The sequence below is a fragment of the Rhea pennata genome, chromosome 1 (genome assembly GCF_028389875.1).
Source record: "Rhea pennata isolate bPtePen1 chromosome 1, bPtePen1.pri, whole genome shotgun sequence".
Lineage (NCBI taxonomy): Eukaryota > Metazoa > Chordata > Aves > Rheiformes > Rheidae > Rhea > Rhea pennata.
Genome location: NC_084663.1, coordinates 77,744,673 through 77,771,250, shown reverse-complemented (window position 1 = coordinate 77,771,250; position 26,578 = coordinate 77,744,673). Strand labels below are relative to the sequence as shown.

At 34.2% G+C, this 26,578-nt stretch overlaps 1 protein-coding gene across 2 annotated transcripts in view; it reads left to right on the top strand.

Moving 5' to 3' along the window:
• Positions 1-26,578, top strand: part of SMC1B (structural maintenance of chromosomes 1B) — a 34,217-nt gene that overhangs the window by 4,299 nt on the left and 3,340 nt on the right. Inside the window, exons 4-23 of one of the 2 annotated variants that reach the window (XM_062592494.1) lie at positions 64-267; positions 649-887; positions 1,273-1,531; positions 2,938-3,078; positions 3,969-4,051; positions 5,014-5,221; positions 8,741-8,926; positions 9,822-10,001; positions 11,043-11,189; positions 11,841-11,978; positions 12,470-12,586; positions 15,164-15,270; positions 16,900-17,041; positions 18,585-18,730; positions 20,019-20,172; positions 21,572-21,670; positions 22,585-22,741; positions 23,492-23,646; positions 26,058-26,209; positions 26,499-26,568. In XM_062592494.1, coding sequence (XP_062448478.1) covers positions 64-267; positions 649-887; positions 1,273-1,531; positions 2,938-3,078; positions 3,969-4,051; positions 5,014-5,221; positions 8,741-8,926; positions 9,822-10,001; positions 11,043-11,189; positions 11,841-11,978; positions 12,470-12,586; positions 15,164-15,270; positions 16,900-17,041; positions 18,585-18,730; positions 20,019-20,172; positions 21,572-21,670; positions 22,585-22,741; positions 23,492-23,646; positions 26,058-26,209; positions 26,499-26,568 — 3,084 coding nt within the window. The remainder of the gene's footprint in view (positions 1-63; positions 268-648; positions 888-1,272; positions 1,532-2,937; positions 3,079-3,968; positions 4,052-5,013; positions 5,222-8,740; positions 8,927-9,821; positions 10,002-11,042; positions 11,190-11,840; positions 11,979-12,469; positions 12,587-15,163; positions 15,271-16,899; positions 17,042-18,584; positions 18,731-20,018; positions 20,173-21,571; positions 21,671-22,584; positions 22,742-23,491; positions 23,647-26,057; positions 26,210-26,498; positions 26,569-26,578) is intronic. The other variant, XM_062592485.1, reaches the window with a different exon arrangement.

Sequence of the window (26,578 nt, the reverse complement as noted above, 5' to 3'; positions counted from 1 at the left end):
AAGATATTGGTCAGTCTACGGCATGACAATCTGCAGTGTTGTGTTTCGGCAATTCTGTTTTAGGGAACGGTAGAGTCAATTGCAATGAAGAAACCAAAGGAGAGAACTCATCTTTTTGAACAAATCAGTAATTCATGGGAATATGCTGAAGAATATGAGAGAAAAAAGAAAAAAATGCAGCAAGCGGAAGAAGATGCACAGTTTAATTATAACAAGAAAAAAAGTGTTGCAGCAGAACGCAAACAAGCAAAGGTGGAGAAAGAGGAGGTAATTCCAGAGTTACCACTTTCTTTGTATGTTGAGATCTTGGATTTTGCATCTTTTATGAATTTTTAGATAAGGGGCTTCTAACAAATATCTTTTGCTTTTTTCATCTAATATTTTTCTGTATGGTATAATCTATAACTTTTTAAAAGGATAGAGGAATACATATAATAAAAACTAAATAAATGATAGCATAGATTTCAAATATAGTTAATACAAGGGTTGACTTACATATCTGAGTTTTATGATTAGTGCATGTTACCAGAATTATAGATGCCAGTACATCAAGTTACACCCCTTTGGACTTGAAATTAAGACTGCTAGTCATTAAAACGTTTTTTTTTTTTTTTTTTTTAACTACAAATAAAATTTTAATGTTGGTAGGCAGAGCATTATCAGATGCTTCTCAAGGAACTAAATGAACAGAGGATACAGCTGCAGCTTTTCCAGCTTTATCACAATGAAAAAAAAATTGACTTTCTAAAAAAAAGTTTGGATGAAAAGAACAGGGAGGCAAGTCTCAAGAAAGAATCCCTATCTAGAGCTGAAGATGCATTCAGAGCCAAGAAGAAAGTGCTTGGTGTACTAAACAGAGACCAACAACACATAGAAAGAGAAATGAAGTAAGTTTTCCAATAACGTTCTCTGATTTAAAATTCTCAGTTAAAATATAGTCTGCATTGGGAATTATTTGCTAAGGGCGTATTTCCCTACTAAACAAGTGTGTGAAATCCCAACACTATAGAAGTAAATCTTGAGCAATTGATTTAAGTAATACCTAGACATTGATTTTTCTTTTTCAGAGGTTTCAGTAATTTTGTTCTATAAATACTTTTAAAACTGATTTATTATAAGATATCACAGTATTTTCCTTCTTTTTATTTTGAGTTATTACTTAAAAAATAAATAACCTGTGGGTATGTAATCTTGCAGAAATGTGCTGAATTGACAAGTGTTTGTTTCTTTTTTTTTTTTTTTTCAAATGTTTTTCTTTCTTTCTTTTTAAAGGACCCGAGAAGCATCTCTGATTCAGCAGAGGCCCCTCTATATAAAAGCAAAGGAAAACACTTCGTACCAAATTAAGAAAGTAGAGATGTCTAAAAAATCTTTAAGGGACAAGGAGAAGTACTGTGATAAGGAAAAGCAAACCATAAAAGAACTGGAGATAGAATTGTCTGATCTTGAGAAGGCATGGAGAGCATTTGAGAAGAAAACTGAAGAGGAGATGTTGCTGAGAGCAGCAGATGTTGAGCTGGAAGAAAGTCAGGTGAATCTGGAGGCCAAAAAACAAAGTATTGTTTATTAATGAAGTCTGTGAAACCCCAATGATAACAAAGGAACCATTATTTCACTAGTAATCTGTAATATCTAGTGTTCTCTTTACAGTTCATACAAAAATTTGTAACTTTTATTTACAGACTGTTTGTTTAATGGGATGAAGAGAAGTGGCAGTGCAGCCTTTGAGGGGGCAGGTCCTCTCCTTTTGGGGGTGGGGGGGGTGGGAAATAGTCTTAATCTCCCAGAAGTTCAAAATGTGGAACAGTTCTGAGAAATAAGTCACATAGGGAATTGGAAATTTACTATTGCGAGATTGGAAATAGTTAGCTCTTTTAACATGAGAAGTGCATCTTTTTTCTGAGCTAGATGAGAATCTTTTATTAGAGGAAGTAATGAATTCCTAGTATAAAAGAAGTTAAGAAGAATTTAATGGAAACTTGAAAAGCGACATAAATATTGTGCACCCCACCATATAGGGGCTTTTGGTCCTCTGTGAACTAGTGTCACAGTTACATGTAAACATTAATGGTCAAGTTGTTCTTTCTCTTCTTTTTTCTCTTTCACTGGAGGTTAAATGGTGTGGTACAGGAAATAGGATAGCAAAAATCCAGTATGGTATTTTGGAGGGTTCATTTTTGAGAAGTGGCTTGTGGGCTGAGGTAAAGAAATAAGTCTTCACCTCGAAACAAACCAAAAAAAAAAAAAAAAAAAACTCAAAATAAAGTCAACAAAGATATAGCTGAGACTTCATTTTGTATATCCCATCTTTTATGAGTCAGAATTTAAAACAGATGGCTCAGTGATATTCTTGATGATATTACAGTAAGTTCACAATTGAAAAAAAAGTCTATGTAACTTTTTGCCCAGAAACCATTTTATAACCAAGAGCTAGATTCTTTTCTCCACTATTTCCCTTAAAATACTTTATGATTAATTAATGGAGAACCTGCAGGGCAGCTCTACTTCCTATTGTTCAGTTAGTATGAGACTCCTAAAAAAAAAAAAAAAGTCAGAATTTTCTTCGATAATGCAGGGGTGCTGTGCTAAAATAAGAACTCTGTAATTATAAATACCCAAACTTCACTGTTTTGGAGTTGTGCAGTAACTGTTAACCTTAATGTTTACAGTAAAATACTGTAAATTGTAAAGCTTTCTCAAAAATAAGAGTCATTACGAGCATGAAACAAGACTGCGGACAGGAAGAATAAGTTTTGAGTTGAATCCTTCTTTAATAAGATGTAATGGCTAATAGATTTAGTAGCAAGATAAGTCTTGTGAATAGTTGGGTAGTTTTCAAAATCTTGACTTTTAAAAGGAAGGTGATTGCTAGTTGAAGACGTAACAGCTATTTTCAGTGGAATGTACTGTACATTTTTTTTCATGCTATTTGTCCAGTTGGAGCGCTACAAAGAGCTAAAGGAATTAGCGAGAAAGAAAGTAGCCACGCTAACCCAGCAGTTAGATAAACTTCGTTGGGAGCAAAAAGCAGATCAAGAAAGGATGACACTTCATCAAAGGAAGAAAAAAGAAATCGAGGTATTTGTATCAAGCTAGAATTAGGTTATAAAGAGAAACATGTTCTTTTTTTCTATCCTTCCTTTGGTATAAATGCCTATATAAATGTATTAGATGCTTTGATGTAAACAAAACACAGAAGTTTCATTGCAAGTGTTTATGCAATTTTCATATAGCAACAAGTTTAGCAAAAGGAGTTTGTTCAGAAAATGGTTGTGTGTGCCCACATTGAGGATTTGTTTATGAAAGCTTATCATCTAATATTTTGTAGTTACTTGGAATTGTACCTTTATTTAGCTTAGTTGGTTAGAGCATGGTGCTAACAATGCCAAGCTCGTGGGTTTGATCCCCATATGGGCCACTCGTTTGAGGGTTGGACTAGATGATCTCCAGAGGTCCCTTCCAACCTTACCAATTCTATGATTCTATGTATTTTTATTTGATTCCAATAATTGAAAATACTTCATTGCTGGTTTGTATTTGCTAGTACAATGCTTTTGTGTCAGTTTATAAACTCCATGTCAACTTTTTCATGCGTCTCTCTACCTAAGAAAATCCTTCAAATAATCTTACGAAGAAAAACACCTTTGTTTTAATAATCATAATTTATTAACACTGTTCGAAGATATTTCAGTTGATGATGATGTCATTATTCTTTATGCTGAAGAGTCTTTCTGAACTATTGCTAAGTATGGAAATAGTATCCTTGGTAAGGCAAAATTACTTCATTATTCTTAGTGCAATTTGTTATCCACTAATGGAAAAGAGATGCTATTGCTTCAGCCTGAGATAGTTACAAAGAGGATAAGCTCCATCTTGGTACCCGTTATGAATCAGGACTTCCAGATACAGCTATAAAGTTACCATTTTCATCTGTTGGTTTTTAATGCATTCTATTTGTGATTGTATAGGAAAGTATAAAACAGACCATGGAACAGATAGAAGAGCATAAGAAACGAGCAGAGAAGTTAGAAGAGTATACCAAAACATGCACGTATGTTAAAAAAATTAAAAGCTAATTGGATTCCTTGTTGTATCATATATTTTTATATTAATGTAGCTGGTTTATAATTCCTTTGCTTTGATTTTAGTATTTCGTCTACTTCAGCTGTCAAAGTATAAACATGACGATTCGTTCATGTTTGAAATAGTTTTGTAGTTTCTTCTCATTTCTTACAGTTTGCAGATTAAAAGGATTGTGTCACTGCAGACTAGAGGTTTGGGCTGTTAATGTACAAATTCTGAGTCAGAGAATACAGTAGTTTCGTAGTTGCGATGCTCTAGAAGCCAGTTAATATCTACATTGTATTAGAAGCATAGGTCAATTCTTGCTCTTTGACTCTTGGCCTCTGCCGACTTTCACTTGTTAAGAAATAAGCTGCGTGAGCCCTTGTTGAGCAACCTGATCGAACTTTGTTAGCCCTTTTTTGAGCAAAAAGTTGGAGAACGTAATTTCCAGATATCTCTTCCGAGCTATATTTTCCTTTGCATCTGTAATATGTGCTTTGGCTTAGTGGTGCTGTTTGTGTACAGAAGAAAGCTATGCCCTGGACAGGGAGCAGGAAGCCAATTGTGACTAATGTGATGCAAAATGATTTTAGTTGTTTGTAGTAGACCATGGAAGAGCCTTAGTGACTTGGAAAGTGTGTAAAGAAAGGCATAATTTTGCGTGAGGATTCTCAATCCCTTAAGCTTTAGAACAGCAGACCTTTTGTTGATTATGGATGAAGTAGTACTATTCAGTATTACAAGCAGCCCTAAGCTGTTAGTTGAACTCATTTTTGAAACCTTAAAAGTAGCATATGCTAGATAGAATCCAACTATGTAAGTAACTTGCTATAGATACAAAAAAGGTTTAGTTTTCTTTTCATAATCTGTGACCATTGCATTAGTTTAAGTTTTTAAGCCAAAAACTTGTATAAATAAAATAATCGGTTTCCTATTTTTGCTTTGAAGTGAATTGTTAGCAGAGAAAAAACAGCAAGAGGAAAGGCTAACTAAGGAAATTGAAAATTCAACAATACGAATGGCTGAAGTGAATGAAGAATTGAACAAAATAGTTAGTGAACTCCAGAATGCCAAAATTGATTACCATGAAGGAAGGCGTCAGCAAATGAAAGCAGAGAGCCTGGAAAGTCTCAAAAGACTGTATCCGGATTTTGTGGTAATTGAATAGCCTTGCTTATGTGCCTTATTTTAAAATTAAAATTTGAGAGTTCTGCTTTAGATTTAGTAAACAGGTAAATTGAACCGTCTTGAACGTATTTTAAACTTCAGGCCTATTTTGGTGTACTTGCAAAAGGGAAATTGAGATGCTGCTTCTGTATTACAGGCATCTCCTCTGAAGTGTAAACAAAAAATAGTGTTAAATTTCAGAAGCTCTATTTTTACATCTTTGCTATTGATACTCTTTGTAAGAGGGATCAGATAATTTGATTGCAGAGAACTTAGTTTTTGTAAACTATTATATTGATAAATCCTACATAGAGTCATGATACCTGCCTGCATGCATATTGCTGATGAAGATTTGAGTTCCGTTTTTATTTTATGCAAAAGATTTCAGAATGGCTAGTCAGAAATCACAGGGAATCCCTTCTCCCCAGTAAGAAACTGGTCTTAAGTGTAAGTATGACAATTGTAAAGCATGTTTTTTCATTGAATTTTTCATTTCATTTTTCATTCCATTTGACTTACGGTGAGTTTCATTCCTGCTTCAGTGGCCTTCCTTACATGTGTTGTGGAGAAGGGCAGGCTCAATGCTTTTCATGGAGTTTGGTCTCTGTGACTGAGAAAGCATCTTCTTTTTCCTTCAGTGTGAGTTCATTTGCAGAACTCATATTGCAGATTTGCAAGGCAAAAAATCGGGTGTCAGCATCTTCAATTGCAAGGAAAATCATTTTGTATAGAGTTACATGTGAGGAAAAATGCAGATTTTTGGGAAAATATCTTTAAAAATTTTGACAGAGACTAGTTTTGCTTTTCCAGAATGCAGTCTCACTCAAAACTATTATATTGCTGTCATTCTCCTCATCCCAAGATGAAAATTGACAGATGTTAGGTATCTTTAGGTATCCTAAGCGAGATTTCTTTGTTTTCTGGCTGTTGGACAATGGACATATGAATAATACGGAATATCTTAAGAGTTGTGTAATAATAGTGGATTAATTTGTTTAATGCCTATTGTATATTCTGTCACCTTTTTCTAGGAGAGCATAGAGAGCATAAGAAGAATAGTAGCATGCGCTATCATTATTTTTCAGTTTCCAGAAATAGACACAGTACTGCTTGCCTCACAGAAATAATTCTGATCAGTTCTGTTCTTTTGTGGAGTTTGATATTTTAGATTTTTTTTTTCTTTTTTCTGTTGTGAAAACATATTCTTGACTTGTATATTTTGAACAAATGAATGGGAAGGTTTGCTGTAAGACCATTTCTTCCTGAAAAAATGTCTTGCAAGGGATGATTTTGCTTAAACGCTTGAGATACGTTATTTTCCTGAGTGGTCTGTCTTTGCGTACTACTTACTACATTTTACTTAGATTTACTTTTCAGTAATTTCATTAACTTTTCTGCATAGTGATTCTGAATTGTCAACAGACATAAAAATATTCACCAAGATTCATATGTTAATTGTTTTGAGAGGCATATGTGTACCTTTTCATAGACAATTTAAAATATTTATTCCAATGTTAGAAAACACTGCAAACAAGAACTTTCTAATAAATCTAATCAATTGAATAGTTGGTCTCTGAGTATATTTCAGTATATGATACACATACTCAATTAAGCTGGGAATCTTTTTTTGAAAAAATGTTTAGAAGGTGACATATCTGCTTCCTAATGCTGCCATAAGAATATAAAAAATAAAATTTGTTCAGTTGTCCTGTGCTTTTTTTCCTCTGTTTTTGGCAGAATCTTTTCTGAAACCAGTAAGTGTCTGATGCTATTGTTTTATTGAGAGATTATGAAATTTCTGATTTTCAGCTATGCCTCAGAATTTTTATATCTGTTTTCACAAGATGTTCCCAAAATCAAAAATGATAGGTATATCTCTTTTTAGAGATAGAGATAGAAATCTGTGATTTCTATCCCTCTTCGACAAAAATTGAACTATGCTGGTGATACCTAGCTGGCCTTGGGGAGGAACATTTTTCCTGGTGTTCTGTGTCCTTTTCTTTAAAAAACTGCACATGCAGGAGTACTCATTGATGGGATGGCTTTTATCACATAAAACATTAGATAATTTGAAATAGATTATTTAAACTGTAGAGATCTTAGCATTATCTGCTTCAGTTACCTTTGTTCCTGCAATAGTTTTCCCAGCATCAGTATGTGAGGCAACAGACCTGTTCCTTACACTCTGGTTGCAAATCCTGAAATAAAAATGAAATTGAACACAGCCCAAGTTAAAGGAAAATATCAAGGGGTGAAAGTGATTTGAATCACTTTGTCTTCTGGTCATCCACTAAGTCCTCAGTCAGAACTTGAGCAGGACAAGGAAGTTGTACTGGCAATCTTTTGGATTTCCTATGCAAAAAATGGCCTAGTGCAACTACATGCCTAGTTCTTATATGCATTTTAAAGTTTCTGTTCTGTCAAAAGAATCTTGTAACAGATTCTTAACTATCAGTGAACATTAGTACTGGAATAGCAATGCAGTGATGCGAGTCCTGCAGTGTGAGTGACATGCCTGTCTTTTCATGGATTTGTCTGATTTAACAAATAAATTTTGCAGCTCATTACAGTTTTTTGCAGCTTAAATTTCAAAATTTCATTCTGACATTGTTAGTTTCAATTGGCAAGATAACTCTTGTTACAGATTCAGCTGAGCTGCCAGTATTTGTATACACCTGAAATTAATTAGGGAATCTCACATGTACAATAAGTCTGCAGCCTTGTTAAGATGTAAGTTGGAGCAACTTAACTGAATTTTTTCAAACAAAAATGCTTGCTTAAGATTACTCATTTTTCCTAAATTGCTACAAATCACTAAATACTTAAATAGTGAAGATTATTATTAAACTTCTTATTCAATTTTTGGAAAAAAAAATGTGGTATTTGTATGTGTGAAGTAGTAAGCAGTAAGTTATCAGTGCAGTAATGAACTTCCAGATTTTTTTGCAAAGCAGGCTTGTCTATGACTGCTGTTAATATGTGGCAAAATAGTCATGATTCTTTGTTATGCAATGAAAAGCAGTATTGACTCTTTTCAAGCTACTGTTATGAACAGATACATATTTTGGGGTGTAACACTGGAATTGGCAGCAATGCATTTCTTGATGCTATTTTCTGGTTAATTGTTTCTGTTTACTTATGACTTTGTTAAAAGACTTAATTTTATTGCGTGGTAGATGCTTTTTTTCTCATCATAAAAGATACTTAGCTAATCTTAGTATTGTCACTCAGTTGCGCTTCTGAAAGCGTATGCCAAAGACTGTGGGTAAGATACTGTTACAAAGCATGCAACTAATTTTAGGGAAAATGTATATCTCTCTAGATTTTCGAAGTGTACTTTGCTATTTGGACTGATCGCTGCTTCAATTTCTATTTTTCTAACTTACAGCCATTGTAAGAGAGTGCAACTGATAGATGTGCAACATGTTTTACTCCTGCTACTTCAGTATCTTGTTATATTTGATATCTAAAATAAGATTTTATTATTTCTTTTTATTTTTGTCTTCAGTTTGGAAGACTGCTTGACCTGTGCCATCCTATTCATAAAAAATACCAACTTGCTGTTACCAAAGTGTTCAGCAAATACATGACTGCTATTGTTGTTGCCACTGAAAAAACAGCAAGAGATTGCATTCAGTTTCTAAAACAAGAAAGAGCTGAACCTGAAACTTTCCTTGCTTTGGATTACCTTGATGTAAGTACATTTTTCTTTTTCCCATCATCAGCAATTTAATACAGTTGTAAATCTTGATATTGGCTGATTTAAGCTTAACTAAAACAGAAGTGAAGTGTTAACGCACAACTAGCATGATTTGAGAGCTCAGAAGATCTCGCTTTGTTGTTAAAACTCAGACTCTTCTTCTGCCTCTATATTTAGGTCATGAAATTACTTTATGCCTCTTTATTTAGAAATAGTAGAGTAAGTTATACATATCTTGGGACTTGTATAGTCCTGAACAGTATGGTGTACACAGAATATGGAAAAAAGATCTGTTTCTAGTTTTGCAGCAATTGAGAGAGCCATTCTGTAGATCCATACATCTTGGTACCCAGGCTACTCAGAATTGGATATGATTTGTTGTTACGACATGGTACTTTACTTACATGATTTAATTTCTGAAAGAGCTAGAATGTAAAGATCAATTTTATCTTAAGAGAACATGTGTAATCACTAAAGTTTATGACCAGAATTTTAGATACCACATTCAACCTGTTGAAAACTATATTACAGATTAATATGCAAGACTTCTTGGTAGTATAGATAACTCTAATGTACTTTTCAGACTTTAAGACTACGTTCTAAGGAATTTTGAATAACCTGATCACATTAGAGAATATGTAGGTTGTGCTAGAATATTACAGGACAGATTTATGATTTTTGGTGCTGCTTAACCATGTGCTCTTCTGAAGCGAAAGAGACCTATCAGTGTGTCTTGGGTTACTCATACATATTTCTATACCTGGTAAGAGAGTGCTGTGCCTCTTTATAGCCACTTAGAAATTGGAACACCATTCCCCCTCTTGTTATACTACTGAGTTGCTGGAGTCTGGTTCCAGCTGATTATAAACACTGCATATTGGTTTTACAGGTTAAACCAATCAATGAAAAGTTGAGAGAGATAAAAGGAGCAAAAATGATGGTAGATGTTGTACAGACTCCATTTCCTCCATTGAAGAAAGTGATTCAGTTTGTGAGTGGCAATGGTCTGGTCTGTGAAACAGTTAAAGAAGCAAAACAAATAGCATTTGATGGACCAGTGAGGTTGAAGGTAAGAAGCTGAATTTTGTTGCATATCTCTTTCAATTTTCCAGTTACATGTTTGATGCCATTTAAATAATTCTTCCATAAATATTCCACTAAATATGGCAGATAAACACAGCATGGTACTGTGCTGTCCAGTCTACTACTAAATAAATCTCTGGATATTTTACATGCTTATGTCTTGCTGCTTATGGTACATTCCTGGGAAAAGAAGGTAAATTGTAAAAATTGTTATTGTTACAGTGTTCAAACGTGTTCCCCGACATGGCCCTCTAGTGATGATAGGAAGGAGGATAATCCTGTTTTTAAAACTGCCTAATTTAAAAATAAAAACATATTCTTGCTAGCTTTTCTATAAATAAATCCAAAAATTCTTCAAATATCTGAAGGAATCTTTGGAGTTGTAGATGTACCCTGCTTTGAGGACTCTTACTTCTTTCTGCAGTTCTTTTTACTTTGCTTTATTGTAGTTACTGTCATAGCCCATAATGTGCTTTCTTGCACTTATTAAACCTTTTAAAATCTTGATCGAAAGAGCTGTAAGTTGAAAGTGTTTAAGTTGAAAGTATGTTTTGCTTGGAATCCAGTCAACTCACAAAAATAAACAGAAAGTGTAAGTTTTTGTAAAGAATATGTTTACAAATGAGCTGTTCACTTTTCCAGCCCCATAGTTTTTCTTCACTCCATTATTACCTTGCTTGATTTACTCTACTCAGCCAGCCATAACCTTATAAATTGCCAATATATACTCAAATGTCTCATAATAATTTAGTAAATACAGGGAAATAATATAATTTTATTTCCTATTCTGATCTGTTATAATAATGCTAAAAGGTAATTAGCACCAAGAAATGAAAAACTTCTTTGACTTGCTTAGTGTATCTTATGCTAGCAGGTTTGGAAAGGGAGAATAAATGGAGAACAACTAAAATGTGGTTGTGGTTTGTTTAACTAGCATATTTTGGTGCCCTAGTTCTGGGATATTTTGGCTGTCCATTTTTTGTTGCTTTGTGGTGTTCAAGATTTTTTGTTTGTTTGTTTGTTTCAGACAGTGGCCCTTGATGGAACTTTATTTTTGAAATCTGGAGTGATCTCTGGAGGATCAAGTGATCTAAGATTTAAAGCTAGATGTTGGGATGATAAAGAAATTAATAAAATGAAAGAAAGAAGAGATAGATTGATTAATGAGTTAAAGGTAGGTCTAGTAAAAAAGCACTTAACTGCTAAAGGCAAAAAGGCATGGAAATTTTATATAGGATGGTGGTGAGTAAATACTCTGTTTTGGATAAATTCTTTCTTTTTTATATTCGGCTATGGGGAAGATCAAGATGATTTTCAAAACTTAAAGAAAAAGCAGGAAGGACGTAGTAGCTATTCACCCTCTTAGTTAATAGTAACACACACTGTAGGTCTCTGTCCTTATCTGGTGGGTTGCTTCAGATATCACAGAGGCAGAGAACAAGGCCAACATTGTTAATATGAGTTACATTAAACAAAGAGATCTGGTTCTGAATACCCAAAGGCTTTTAGCAAAATGGTTGATATATTCTGTGGATATGAAAATATCTGTACAGACAAAAGCCTATCAGTGTAAAATGATTTGTCATACCTCTGGTTATTTGTGGGGAGGAATAGAGAAGGAGTTCACAAGTGTATGCTTTCTTGCCTGATAAATGTGTTCAAAACTGCTGTTGAGTACGACCAGTGCCATCAACACACTTGATCATGATTTCCCTCAGTGAGGCTAACCTTATATAGGGCATGAATCTAAAAAATAAGTAATCTTCAAATAAGTCAACTTCTGTTTAAAATACTTCTTGTCTTTTCCCCTTTTAATGTTTTCTAGGACTTAATGAAGATCAAACGTAAGGAAACTGATCTGAAGCAGCTGCAAGCTCAATGCCATGGAACTCAGACACGACTTAAATATTCACAGAGTGAATTAGAGCTTATTAGAAAGAAACACCTTGCTAATTGCTGCAAGGTATAGTATTAAGCTTTTACAATTTTTATGGTTAATTATTGTTTTTGTTTACCTAAGCTGTAATTACAAGTGAAGTAGTCATGACTGACTTATGTAATTTTTAAATTCAGTTTAGGTTTTGCTTACAGTGGTTATGACTGAAGAATTAATAAAATATAAAAAACAAGATAATAAAATAATGAGACTTTTTGTATTTTATTCTTTAAATTAACTTGAACTCCCAGTAAGCTTGGTCTACCATTTAGTAGCCTTCAAAAGTCTGTAAGTCAAATAATGATACTTATAATGTAATGTGCCTTTCCACTCATTAAAACTGTAACTGTTGCATGCAATTCAGCAATAAATACGGATAAGTAGCTTTTCAAAAAGAAAAAAATTAACATTTTAAATCAGAAAATACAGATAATCTGGGCCAGAACTGTCTAGTGATGCATAGGAAGGTGTCCATTTGTTTAGAAGAATTACCTTCTTTTTCCTTTCTTTCTATCTAGGAAAAATCTAAACTGGAAAGTGAACTGATAAATATTGAATCTCAGCGTGATATGCTGAAAGAAGGAATATTACAAAGAAAAGAAAAAATAGAAGAATTTCAGAAAAAAATTAATGAGGTATTGCTTTCTCGCATAATCACAACAGCCTATGTTGCTACCTGTCTTTATAGAAACTTCTTTCTGTTTCTAGCAGCTCTGAGAGCTTGGACAACTTTTAACTTCGTAACCTACTTTGTAGACAAGGATCCACAGGTGTCATGTCTAGGTTATGACATGTTACGCTGCTATATAGAATAGAAAAGTAGATAAAGAGCAGCATAGTGTGAAGACTCAAAACCTTCTTTTTGGGACAAAGCTAGTTCTGTCAGTGATTTTTCTGTGTTCTCTGATTACTGTGAGAGAATGGTCGAGCTATCTGGCTTTGCTAAACTGTGAAGTGATGATCACCTCTAGGATGTCACACATCCTTCAGGTCTGGGAATGGTTCAAGGTCTTCAACAGCTAATGATGACAGTTGGTCATGTTGCCTGTGAGCTGCCTGATGATTGTCAGCAAATTTCTCATTCCACTGTCTAAAAAAAAAAAAAAAAAAAAGAAAAAAAGAAAAAAGAAAAAAGAAAAAGAAAGAAAGAGGTGTTGAATGCCTCTATTCTTGTGGATTCTGAATGAAAGCCTTGATTTATGTTGTGGTATGGATGATTCATCTTTGCTACCCCTCACTCTGGAGGGATCGCTAATGCAGAGCTTCGGGGCCTTGTGCTATTCCAACCCTCCTAAATTCATTACCTGTTACAGGTACTAGACAGCTTTTGTCATCAGAGTCTACTCCTTTCCAGTTCTTTATCATCAGCAGGAAAAGTTCTTTAAGATGTTATGTGATCCAGTGTGTTAGGTTCCTGGGCTGTTTTTTTCTGTAGACTGTTGTGCCAACTTATGCCTCAGTTCCTTGCTATTCTCTACTCTTCAGGTGGTCACGAGAACAGTTCTTGTAGGTAGCTGATAAATCCAAAATAATGGTTATCACAAAGCAACTGAAGGCAGTTCAGTGAAGTGGATAGTATTAAAGCCTAGTATGATAGCAGAAGGGAGTTCTTCTAGCGTTCAGACAACATTACTCACATCTCCAAGAAACAAATCTCATTCACAACTTCTGTCTGGAAGCTGCCTTTATCCCTACTGTTGCCAAACACTAACAAAGGCTGGCACAGGCCTTGGAAGGGTGGTGCTGTAGTTTGTCTGGAAAATTCAGAGGTCTGCGCCTAGATGCTTGTGTAAATGTAGACTATTTCAAGAAAGATTACTAACCACTACCTGGAATGTATAGTACATAAATATGTAATTTAGTTCCTGGCCTCTTCTCCCTTCTCATCAGTCTTTCTAGAGTTTTAATCTGTGACTGGAATTCTGCATGTGAAAAGAAACCAAAACTGCCGCATGTTCTCTGTCTTACCTGTTTGTGGTAAAAGCATGAGGAAGTGCAAATGTTTGTCTTGTGCAAATACTGCAGAAATCATTAGTATTTGGGCCATAAGAATTCAAGTTAGTTATGTTTTTTTTGCTTGTACTGCAAAAAAAAGTTGTGCAAGCTAGTCATCAATTTCCGAGGTATTGTATAACTCTAATATGCTATTTGATACCTGGTTAAACAAGCCTTCATTAAATATATATATATATGTTTATATATATATATATATATATATATATGTTAAACATATATATATATGTGTATATATATATATGTTTATATATATATACACAGTACTTATTTTTGGCCCTGTGAAATTCTCTAAAATTTTATTCAGTGTGTTGGGTTTTCTTTTAAATGCTGTGAGCTAATGCTGTTTCTTTGTTCAGTCTTTCCATGTAGTTATTATTTATCTAGTTAAATTTTTTGTTAGAATTTAGGACTTAAATTTTTTTGATGAAACTTTTGTTAGTATATACTATATAGTTAGGAAGTGGAGGATTCTGTACTGTTTTTGTTTTGATTTGGTGCTTTTATAAATGGGACATAGCAATTAGTATTTATGGGTCTTGAGAAAGGATTAAAATGAGGAACTGAGCTGTACTTAACCTGACAGTGGTACGGTTAGTCTTGTATGCCATCCAGCCTTCTTTCCCCATGTGAATGGGACCACAGATAAAATCAGGGAAGCTGGTTACACTGTAGTGGCTGTAATTGTCTTTGGAATGACCAGGTGCAGTCAAGAAGGGCCTAGGACCTTCTTTTGCAGATCATATACCTGAAACCTGGTACTTCTTTGTACTGAAGGTGTAATTTGAAAATATCAAGTCCTGATTCCTTTCTTGGAGTTGAATCACAGAGTGGTTGAGGTTGAAAAGGGCCTTTGGAGCTCATCTAGTCCCACCCCCCTGCTTAAGCAGGGTCACCTAGAGCAGGTTTCCCAGGATTGCATCCAGACAGCTTTTTAGTATCTCCAAGGAAGGAGACTCCATAGCCTCTCTGGGCAACCTGTTCCAGTGCTCTGTTACCCTCACAATAAAGAAGGTTTTTCTGATATTCGGATAGAACTTTCTGTATTTCAGTTTTTGCCTGTTGCCTCTTGAAGTTTGTTATTTCTCTGAAATAACTTGAACTTCTAGCTTCTAGCATGAAATGATTGTGTAAATGTTTGATTTTTGTGATTTGCAAAGCAGTATAAAGATTTTGGTTTGTCTTCTCTTTACTCCAAGGCTGAAGATGCTGTTTTCCAGGAATTCTGTGAAGAGATTGGTATAGAAAATATTCGTGTGTATGAACAAGAACGTGTGAGACAACAAGAGGAGATTGATAGGAAAAGGTGGTATTTGTAATTTAAAAGTGGTGTGGATTGTATTAGACCGGGCACACTGGTAAATAAATAACTGTTTCACAGGAAATACCACAAAAACCTAGATGACTATAAAAGGTCATGTTAGCATTGCAAGAATTAGGTTAATAGCTAGCAGTTGCAGTACCATTGTTTGGATTTGTCATCACATGTCCACAGTGGCGCTTTGCAACCAAATTGATAGGGTAAAATGTGTTATTTTAGTAGTACTGTTGTTGAAAAATAAAATGGCAAAGAAGAACGGTGTTCTAAAATCCGTGCAGAGGAATGGTTCTATTGCAAATTGAGGATGATGTGAGTGAGGATGACTTAGGGGCATGAGTCTTAAAGGAGAAGTGAATATAAGATACAGTAATTTAAGATAGGAAGATACTGTTAGAGAAAGTGGAGTCCTAGTTTTCTCATAGATATCCTCCAACTGATATTCTACTCAGAGACTGTTATCACAGGACTACAAATTTATATCTTAAAGAACAAGAACATTAACTGTCTTAGGTAGTACAGGAGTTTTCAGGCAGATAATGATTCATGGATTTCCTAGCATTCTTTACAGAAATAATTTTTCTACGTGACCAGTTTGATTCCTAGCACTGAACTCCATTTTCTTTTCAGCAGTCCCTTCAGATACGAAGTGACTCTGACTGTGTTTCAGAATTTTGGGCAAATGTATGCGTTGGTTAGGGCTGCAGTGTAGTAGTGGTACTATGCATTCACTTGAAGTTTAAGCACTTGTTGGCAGAAGTGATTTGATCACTTATTTATGTTGGCAAGAACTAGAGTATGGTGAGGAGGAAAATTTAGACTTCGCCTAGGTCTAAAGAGCTTAGAGCTGGTGTGGTGCCAGCCATTTTGCATGGACAAAAGCTTGGATGCAGAGCTCACTCCTGGTAAATCATCCAGGAGCTCCAAGCTGAGAAGCAGAAAGCAACTGTGAGGAAACCTTTTTGTAAGCAGCCCCTGAGTTTTACTTCATTACATTCTCACAGTAGAATATGAAGTAGCTTTTGTATTTTACTGTTACAAACAAATACAGCTCTCAGCTGAGAAATGGTGAGCAAAGCTGAATGTGGCTTAAAAAGATGTAGTCTTGTACTTGTTAATTGCTATCTCTCAGCTGTGATTCCTTACAGTTTTCAGACTGACATTTATGTCAGCTGGTTAGGAGGCTTACTGAGGCAGAGCAGAGATCCCAGGTGTATAATAAATACACATCATCAGTGTAGTCTTTTACCAGCTCCTATCTGCATCACTTACAAATACATCTCATATACTGAGAAACTTGAAACTTTTGTATTACTTTTCTTACTAAATGTGGCCATGTTATTTGTTTATGTGGTATTTGTTGAACTGATTATTAGTGTACTTTTTCTGGTTTTTAATACATCTGCAAGATGCTGTGTAGTGGAATCAGTGATCCAAATGTATACATGTTCTTGTAGTCAAGTAAAAGATACCTTTGTTTATATAAATATATGTATATTATATATATATATATATATATACACACACTAAATAGTAAAAGTGAAAATGTTTCTTTTAATATCTACTAGTACTAGTTTGTAAGTGTTGGTTTGAAGTATTGTACTGTACTTTGACTAGACTGGAGTTTGAAAGCCAGAAGACACGACTAAGCATTCAGCTTGAATATAATCATGGTCATCTACAAAAATTAACAAATGCAGTCAGCATGTTGAGGGAAACCATCCATAAAGATGAAGCTGAGATTGCCAGGTTGCAGAAGGTAACCAGAACACACACAGCCACATACCTCCACCCATCCTGACCTACATATATACGTATTCTTCTAGTCCTAAGGGACTTTGTGTTAAAAAATTCAGGTACATGTTGTTGTTTTAACCTTGAAATAACCTCTACTGTCATATTAAAACTTTTAAATTAAAAACTACAGAAATCGGGAAATTTGAGATTACTGTATATATAGTATTATGTTGCTTTTAGTTTATATGAAAAGGCAGCATACTACAGATAAAACTAATAGCATGTGGTTGAGATTTTTTTATAAGGCTTTGTGAGTAATAGCAAACACGTCTGGTGCTTTTAAGCTTTAAAGTGCTTCACAAAAATTTAATAGGCTTAAAAAACTTGACTATGAACACTAACTTAGATTTTTTAATTGAAGTAATACACAGGCATTTCTCCTTCATAGTGTGCTCTTTCTTAAATTACTTCCACAAGAGCATGTTGACTATATGTAATAAAAATAAATGTTCATAATCAAGTTCCATTATATTAATATTGCTTGTTAAATAAATTGTGCTTGTGATGCGCTAGAAAGCAAAGGAGAAAAGATGTGTAACAGTGCTTTGAATAAAAAAAAAATGAAATGTAAAACTGCTCCAAAGCGTGGCAGAAAGCCACAAGCATCACTTGAACTCTGCTATTGTATGTTAAAAGCATTTAAATGTATATTTAATACATAAGAGGATACGTTTTTCGGATACTGAGGAAAAAAAAATGGCCCTGATTCACTGATGCACAAAAATGTGTGTCTAACTTGATGTGTGTGCATAGACTTCCATTGAAATAAGACTTTGAGCAAGATCAGAAATTTTTGCCGAGGAGAAGGATTCTGTGATTCTAATTCCAGTGGTAGTTCATTCTGATGCTGCAACAGCAGTAAGTCCTGATTAATTTGTGATAATATTTGTCTCTATGTACCACGTCTTCATGCACGTATTAGATTTACTATATTTTAACAACTAATTTTTAGCAATTTACCAATGGTGTGGTGTGTGCATGTACATTCATCTATATGTGTGTACATATGTACATACATGCATGTACATGTATTGTGTACATATGTATGTGCATATAGATATATACATTAAGTATATATTAATGCGTGTGCATATGTATACATATGTGCGTACACACACCTCTGCAATTTATTTGTTCTTTGCAGATTACCTGTGGATTTATTTCTAAGGAACAATACATTTTAAAATTGTTCCTAAGTAAATTGTACAGCAGACGGGATCCTTCTTGCAGTGCTAAGGGAGTAGTTGAGGAAAAAGGAGTAGTCTACAGATTATAGAAGTCCTGGGATCCCTGCCTTTAGAATTTAGATGGTACAGTCACAAATCTGGAGCTGGCCAGGCTATGTATACAAAACATCTGGATCTTCCTATATGTATTTCATATTTTGTGCAGTCACACTTCAATGTACTGTAAGAGGTTAAAACTTCAACCTTTTTTTCTGTTTAATAGAGGTTTCATATTAAGTTTTTTGGTAAAAGATTAAAAATGTAAATATTTCTATGCAGGATGAGGAAAAGCTTCTAAAAAGTGTGAATGAAATTGTGGAGGAGCAGCAACATCTTAAGGATAGATTAAATGCTCATAAATCTGAGGTTATAAAAACCCAAAACGAAGTTGAAGAGTTCAGAAAGACATTATTAACTCTTAATAGGTAATTACTAATTATATGCATGGAAAAATGATCCATGTGATAGTTTTCAGATTTTTAGTGATCATGTGCTTGAATTTCTGTTGTTCTGCTTTCCTGTGAAAGGTGCATTAGAGACATAGTAACAGAATTACAATATGCATTAGTTTAATGGTTTTTATAATTCAGTATAGTGAATTATAAGTAAGTGAAGAGAATCATGAAAGCATCCCATAATAAGGTAGGCTATCTACCTATAACACTATATCTAGTGTTGGCATACATTGTAATTTCTGATAAATACCTATTGATTCCTAATAAGTGCATACTAGCTTATCTTTCTTTTTGGCCCTATTAAAATGACCTAAAGTTTACATTAGGTTTGCTGATAATCTCATATTTTCATTTAAAATGTATAACTTAGTTCAATTCATAAGAATTATTTTTTTTTTCCTGATTTCATTGTTCTCATTTTCTCAAGGCCTGTCAAGTGCTGTGTACCTTAAAGCACTTTGTTAGGTTTAGGACACTATTTTGTCATAAACTTTGCCTTTAAATCAGCTGGTGTCGGGGTAGTTCATATTTCAGTTTTCTCATGCTTATTTATTATTGATGGATTCCTGTGTTGCTTCTTAATCAGAAGTTTTTTTTAAAACTTAACCACCTGTAAAAAAAATGGTATATTGGCACAGTATGGCTAAGAAAAAATTACGGAACTTTATATAAGCTCATGAATTGGATACTTTATACTCATTTTATAGTTCATTTAGAGTGCATAATTTTAACAGTATGAGAGACTATTTTGTCTCTGCCTTATGCAGCCACTTGATGCTATCAAAGAAATTTGTTAAAAAGAATCAACTGCATTTCAAGTAATGAGAAAAGGTAATTGATGACAATTTAAAAATGATCAAATCTCCATGCATAGAGGCAGACTTGAACAGAACAGAGCTTATGTTTGTTGTATTTAGGAGGGTTGGATATTTGAACGTGCTATAGTATGAACTTGCAATATATTGGAATTATGTCTATGCTGCTAGTCTTTACCTTGTGGTAAAGTTAAGAGCTTAGAACAGAGTAGCAGACTGTATTTTGCATGCTAGAATAGTACATGGTTTCCATCTCTCTCTGAATACTTCGCGAAATGAAGAGGATGAAAGAATTTAAGTACCAGTTTCCTTCCTTTTTGATAAAGAGTACAGAGGAAAAAGCCCTCCTTGTGGTTTAGTAAATGTTTTTCATACTGTATGGCTACAGATGCTGTTGGTAGTGGTGCTGCTGCTATTTTAGTAGCTTTCTGCCTTTTGTGTAGGGAAGCTGGCAAATTACAAAAGGAAGCTACAGCAATAGAAACATCTCTGGAAGAGAAAAGATTAAGAAGACATAATCTGCTCCTTGAATGCAAAGTGCAAGACTTGAAAATAAATCTTCTCTTTGGATCACTGGATGACATCAGTGAAGTAGAGGTACTTAAAATCTTTATGGAAGAGACATATCATGAAGGAACAATCATTCAATCTTGGATTTAAATTTTTTTTTCTTTGAGAGCTGATTGTCATATAGAATAATATTAAAATAATGTCAGTGTTTTGTTTTAATTAGGCCTTATCCATTCAATCGAAGGATTTTTGTTTAGTAGACAAAAACATTTGCAAGTGTTCCTGGCCACACTTGAAATATATTCCTGCAAAATACATAAATCTCTGGAAGTCTCAAGGAAATTGGTACAGGGTATTCCAAATATACATATGTAAAAAGACACACAGCAATCAAGTCAGAACTGTAAATACAGCATGTTTATGAGTTAAAAGAAGATGTAGTTAATCATTCATTCGTAATATAAATGCTGTCTAAAACCATTTTTCTCCCTTTATTGGATGTAGAAATAGATAATCGCAGAAATCAGAGATAGGCTAGAATATAGAAAAATTCCTAGTAGCAGAGGATTAGTTTTCTTAGTTCTCCTATTTTTCTATCGTGTTTTGAAAGGCCTGTAATGGGGCTGCAAATTTGGAAGGAATCTTGTTGAACCCATTCCTTAGGAAAATTACTTTTGTTGGAGCATGGGTGTAAGTGGATGGATCAGAAGGAAAACTGAAGGCAGTGAGGCGGTCTTTGAAGGGAAGGATGAACTGATAATCATTAGAGATAAATTGTTAAGGTAAATTGTTACCTTAACTGCAACATAGTTTATGAATGAGAGAGAGATGAAACCAAGGAGAAGGCAGTAGCATTAAAAATCTCATTCCTAATTACTATCACTGAGAAGACAGTGGGAAATGGTTCTGAGAAAGAAACTTAATAGGAAAGGGGCTGATAATGATATGCAGCGGGTATTTTCGTTCAAGAGTGAGTAGTTGTTTGGAATCCAAGCTTACAATGGCCAGAAGATACTCTGCTTATGAAAAGGAATTGAAGCCAGTCATTTCTTCTGAGGCCAGCTGAGTGGAAGAAATGCCCTGATTTACACATATCGGAGCTTTTCTTTGAAAGGGGAATGAACTGCCAGGAGAAAAGGAATTCTTTCCATATATACCTTACATACTTACAATATGTTCATTGTTTTAAATATGTTACAAATAAATTACTGTCGGTTTCATGTGAATTTCAAACTGAATTCGGCAGATGTTTTAGTCTTCATATAAATGGTGCGTTTTCTATTAGAATCAGAGGGTGTTAATTAACTAGGAATGCTGTTTGGTTTGGTTTGGTTTGGGCGGGGGGGAGTGATCAGTGGAAAAGTACTGTTTCCCTGCTGTCCTGTTACCAGTATCTCTCTTTCTTGCATCCTATTAATGTATTGCTTTAATAGTTAGAAGTTCACCGTTCCATGTTTCTGAACGGGAATGTCCTTTGTATCTGTAGCTAAGAACTGAAATAGAAGACACTCAGACTACATCAACTATCTATGAAAGAGAAGAGGCAATTCAGATAGACTACAGCAGCCTACCAGAAGACCTGAAGGTAAACTTTTTTTTAAAATTAATCTAATCTATTGTATTTTATAGGTAACTAATTTTAAATTAACACAGATTGAAATGTTTTATTTATTGAAATTATTCTTCACCCTAGCCTTTAAATTGAACTTACTTAAAAAAAACAGCACTCCTAAGAGTGTGTGTGTGTGTGTATGTTTTGTTTGCGATCATACATAGCAATAATATAATATATGGGATTTTTTGATAGGTCACATATAAGTAAATTTAATTTAAAAAGTTACCTCAGCTATAGAAATGAAATGGAGAAATAGTAAATACAATTTGTTTATTCTTTTCCTCTTCTTTTACCTTCTGCCTTTAAGTTTCAACAAATGGTATAGGTTATGACACAAAATTTTGGAAATTAGTGATTGGCTGATGGAGGGTTCATACCACATCATTTGCAGAGAATGGCACTTAACCTTCATCATTTAATTATTTTAGCTATGATGATTAAAAAGGAGAGAGACACAAGAACTTCTGAGAAAACATGACCTGCTAGACCATTAGAGGACAGTATTTTAAGTGTACAGAGCAAGGTAGAAATCTGTCATCATTTGAACTTGCCTTGAAGAACTTTTCAAGAACCTTGAAAGGTTTTCTTCACAAATCAAGTAATGAAGCCAGCTAATCCTCCTTCTATGGTGTATTTTAACCCAGACTTCTAGGCTGAATAGAACTTGCTTTCTGTTCTTAAAGGTCTTGTGGAACAATGCTTAAGACGTAGTAAACTGATTTTTAAGAACTAAGAACCCTCAGTACAGTTTCTTGTTTTGTTGCCTTTCCAAATAAAGCTAATTGAGGAGTGGGGTACTTCTCCCTGAAGCCATGACTATTTGTTACATTTGTTGTCTTGAAATGTCTTGGCCTTAAAGCAAAACTGTGTATGTTTTTCTTCAGGAGCTAGAGACTGATAAAGAGATTGAGATTCATGCAAACCAGCTTCAGCAGGAAATAAAAGCTAAAGAAAATACTTTAATGAAGACAGCTGCCCCAAACCTAAGAGCAGTAGAGAAATTGCAGATTGTTCGGGACAAGTTCCAAGAATCAATAGATGGTAACACTGAATCTTTCTTACTAATGTTTTTTGTGTCTGTGCAATTTCTCACCCTAATTAAACATCCTATTTCTGGGGTTGGCACTGCTATTTTTCCTCCTTTCAAGTATTAAGGTATTTTTTTTTTGTGCCCAAGTCCTTAGTCTCAGTCATCTTTTAATAATAACGTAAAGAAAGTTATTAATAAATACTTTACTCTGCAATATTTTCCTGAAGTACAATTTCAGCTATAACATAGTTTAGCAAAGATGCTTTCTTAATCAAATGACATCATAAAGGATTTTTACTTATTTTCAAAAAATTACTGCTGACTTTAATTATAAAAATGTTTAATTGAAGAAACATGTACATGTTGTCAGTAACTTGGACATAAGCATTACTGCAGAATTATTGGGTGTCCTTAAAGATGTTAATATACTACCAAAAAGAGGGAGTTCTGAAGCTATAGCAACAGATAAATGCAGTACTGTTTAAGACACCCAGCTTACAGAAAAGACTAGAAGGAAAAAATTTTTTTTTCATTGCACCAGATTGATGTGGCATTGAGAAGGTTGAATACATGCTAACTCTATGCTTTTGGGGCCCCTTAGTTGAAATCTGGAAGGAAACTCTGCTGATTGTATGTGCATTAGAGCTTTTTCCTGTAATAAATATTTTCCTTGATGCTTGTTATGGTACACAATACATATTTCTTCTGTGTTATTTGCTTAGAGGCTTATTATGGAGTAATTTCAGTAATTTTTTTCATAGCTTTTGAGACCAGCAGAAAGGAGGCCAGAATATGCAAGCAAGAATTCGAGCAGGTGAAAAAAAGGAGATACGAGCTTTTTAGCCAGTGTTTTGAGCATGCCTCCATAGCTATTGATCAGATCTACAAGAAACTTTGCAGAAACAGTAGTGCTCAGGTGTGTCATATTTTCAGGTACTTGGCTTAGAAAGCCTACTCCAAGCTTTGTTATCTAGGATAAGAAAAACTTAGTAACATTTTTAGTTTCCAAACACAGATTCAAGTCTGAAAAAAGAAATCTACACAAATAAGAGACTTCAGAATTTCAGAAGAGTCAGATGATTAGATAATATGCCAGACCATGTTTGACCTGAGAGAGAGTAATAACATCTGAAGTGTTAACCAAATGGGGAACCTGATAGTTTGGGTTAGTTTTACTTTTCATAGTTATCAGACTTGCAGATTATTACAGAAGTGTGAAATATATTCAAGCATTTCACTTAAAAACAACAGTGGCCTACAGATCTGGTATAGCAATAGCAAGTAATAAAAAAATACTTAATCAGTATAAATAAATCTAAAAATTGTAATGAAATTACTATTTCAGTGCTATTTTATATGAGGTTTTAAAGGTTGTTATAGCTGTTAAATAAAAACAATGACTTAGTGTGTCAGTAACTTCATTGTGTCACCATGGTATTAATCTCTGCTAGTCTTTCAGTATTAATGCCTAAACTTTGTAATAGTTTACACTTTTGTTGTATCAAATTCAATAGATATTTAAATGCTTAAAGAGTTCAGGCTTGAGTTCTTACCCTTTTAAATCTTCAGATTTTATGTTTTTAACTCAGAGTTGAATATTCAATGAACACCTTAAGTATCTTTATATTTTTGGCTTCCGATTTGGGCTGGATAATAAAGCATTTCTGTCTTCAAAATTACTGGGTACATACCTGTTCTTCTGGACTAAACATTAGGCAGATCTTGACTTTGCATCACTCTAAAAGCTGATCAGGTTTTTTTTTCCAGATGCATTTCAAAAAATGAGTACTTTGGTACTTTATTTCTGAAGTCGGTGATGCAGTGCCTTGACTTGAGCCATAGTAGTAACCTGGCTGAGAGATTAGTGTGCAATTAGCTGAGAAGATAAAACTAGTAGGTGCTAACATAGTAACTGAAGGAAAACAGTCTGACTGCATTGGAAACTAACTGAATGCTCTGTGTGCAGTCAGAGTATTTGTGCCTTGGTCAGCTAAGGAATGGCTTGGGCTAGATTGTGGCTGAACAGATACTCTTTAAGTGACCAACAGTTTTAACATGAAAATAGGGAAGTTCTCATAGAGTTTCATTTCCAGAGATTCTTAATGCAGAGGACATTGTGCAATGAATATATTGCTCGGTCAAATTTATTTCATCAGCACATTGTGTGTTAGAACTACTTCAAAAGAAACTACCTAAAAAATGCCTTAAAATGTTGAACAGACACAGATGCACTGGTAGATTCTGCTTTTTTTTCTTTTTTCCGTTATTCCTCTGTAGAAGAGAAACGTGATTCCATTCATGTCTTAAAGAGCAAGGAGTGTATGTACCCTAGTAATCTGGAAGATAATTTTTTTTAAGTAAGTGATTTGCTAAGAGGGTCTGTACATCTCAAAACTTCCTCTTACATAAGTATATGCGGTAACACAACAACTGGGAGTTGTTGGGCCACATATACTTCCCATGTTTACAGTTTGAAGAATATTGCAATAGCAATGAAGGGCATTCTTAGCAGAGAAAAAGAGGAAAATATGCATCCCTCCAACAAAACAAATTCTATGATTCTGTGTTACAAGCACTGCATTTTACTTCCAGAACTATTTACAACAGAGGTTGTAAACAGAGGTTGATCTTTAAATCAAAGTACAAACATTTTTTGTTTCTTTCACTGTATCTATGACTTGACAGAACCTGTATGAAATGGACAGTAAACTACAGAAATTTCTATCTGTAGCAACTTGTGCAGAGGGGACAAGATGTTATTAGACTATTTTCTTTAATGGGAAGAATAAACTATGCATCACTTAGTATAGATTGGTAAACATCCATTCCAAATAGTACTTCCAATGTGGGGGCATAGGAACCAGTATACAAGCTATACAGAAAGCGTACATGTTAAAATCTTTCTCCAGATAGTATGAAATACACTAGCAATGTAATGCTAGATTCTGTAAAATTAACTTTTCACCAAAAAAAAAATTTGTACGTGTATTTACTTACAAAAGGGAAAACTAAATCTAAGCTTTTAAAAAAAAAAGCTGATAAAATCAGGTTTATTTGTTAATTAAAAGTATGTTACTAACAGATACGTTAATCTGTTTCTAAAATGATTTTTTGCTAATTAGCCTCCTGGGTCCTACTTAATTAGGAAGGACTGATTTGCTGGGAATTTTTACAGTGGTACTCTTCAGTATGGATGAACAAGTGTTTGCTACAAATGAAGTTAACTTACCAGTTTGAACACTATCTTAGAATTTAAGCTTAAAAAAAAAATCCATCTTAACAATTTTATAAACGTTACTATTAATAATGAAATGTTTGCATTTCTAGGCATTCCTTAGTCCTGAAAATCCTGAGGAGCCTTATCTGGAAGGTATTGGCTTTAACTGTGTGGCTCCTGGAAAACGATTTATGCCAATGGATAGCTTGTCAGGAGGTGAAAAATCTGTGGCAGCTCTGGCTCTTGTATTTGCTATACACAGGTAAAAGATAATTACAGGTTAAAAGAGATGTTACAATATCATCTGAATGTATCGCTACATAAGCGGCAGAAAGACAGTGTTGTATTTATCATTTTGAATGTTGAATTTATCATTTCAATGTGTTGAAAATCTGCTAATACAGTATTCAAACACTGACTAAAAATCCTTTCTTTCCCTGCTGTTACTTCTTAACAGAATTTTATGATAAAGTGATCTCAGAGTATTTAGAATGTTTATTAGCATAAACATTTTTGCATCTACATGCAAAATAATGCATTTTCTTTCACAGCTTTCGTCCCGCACCTTTCTTCATTTTAGACGAGATAGATGCTGCCCTGGATAACACAAACATTGATAAAGTAAGTTTAT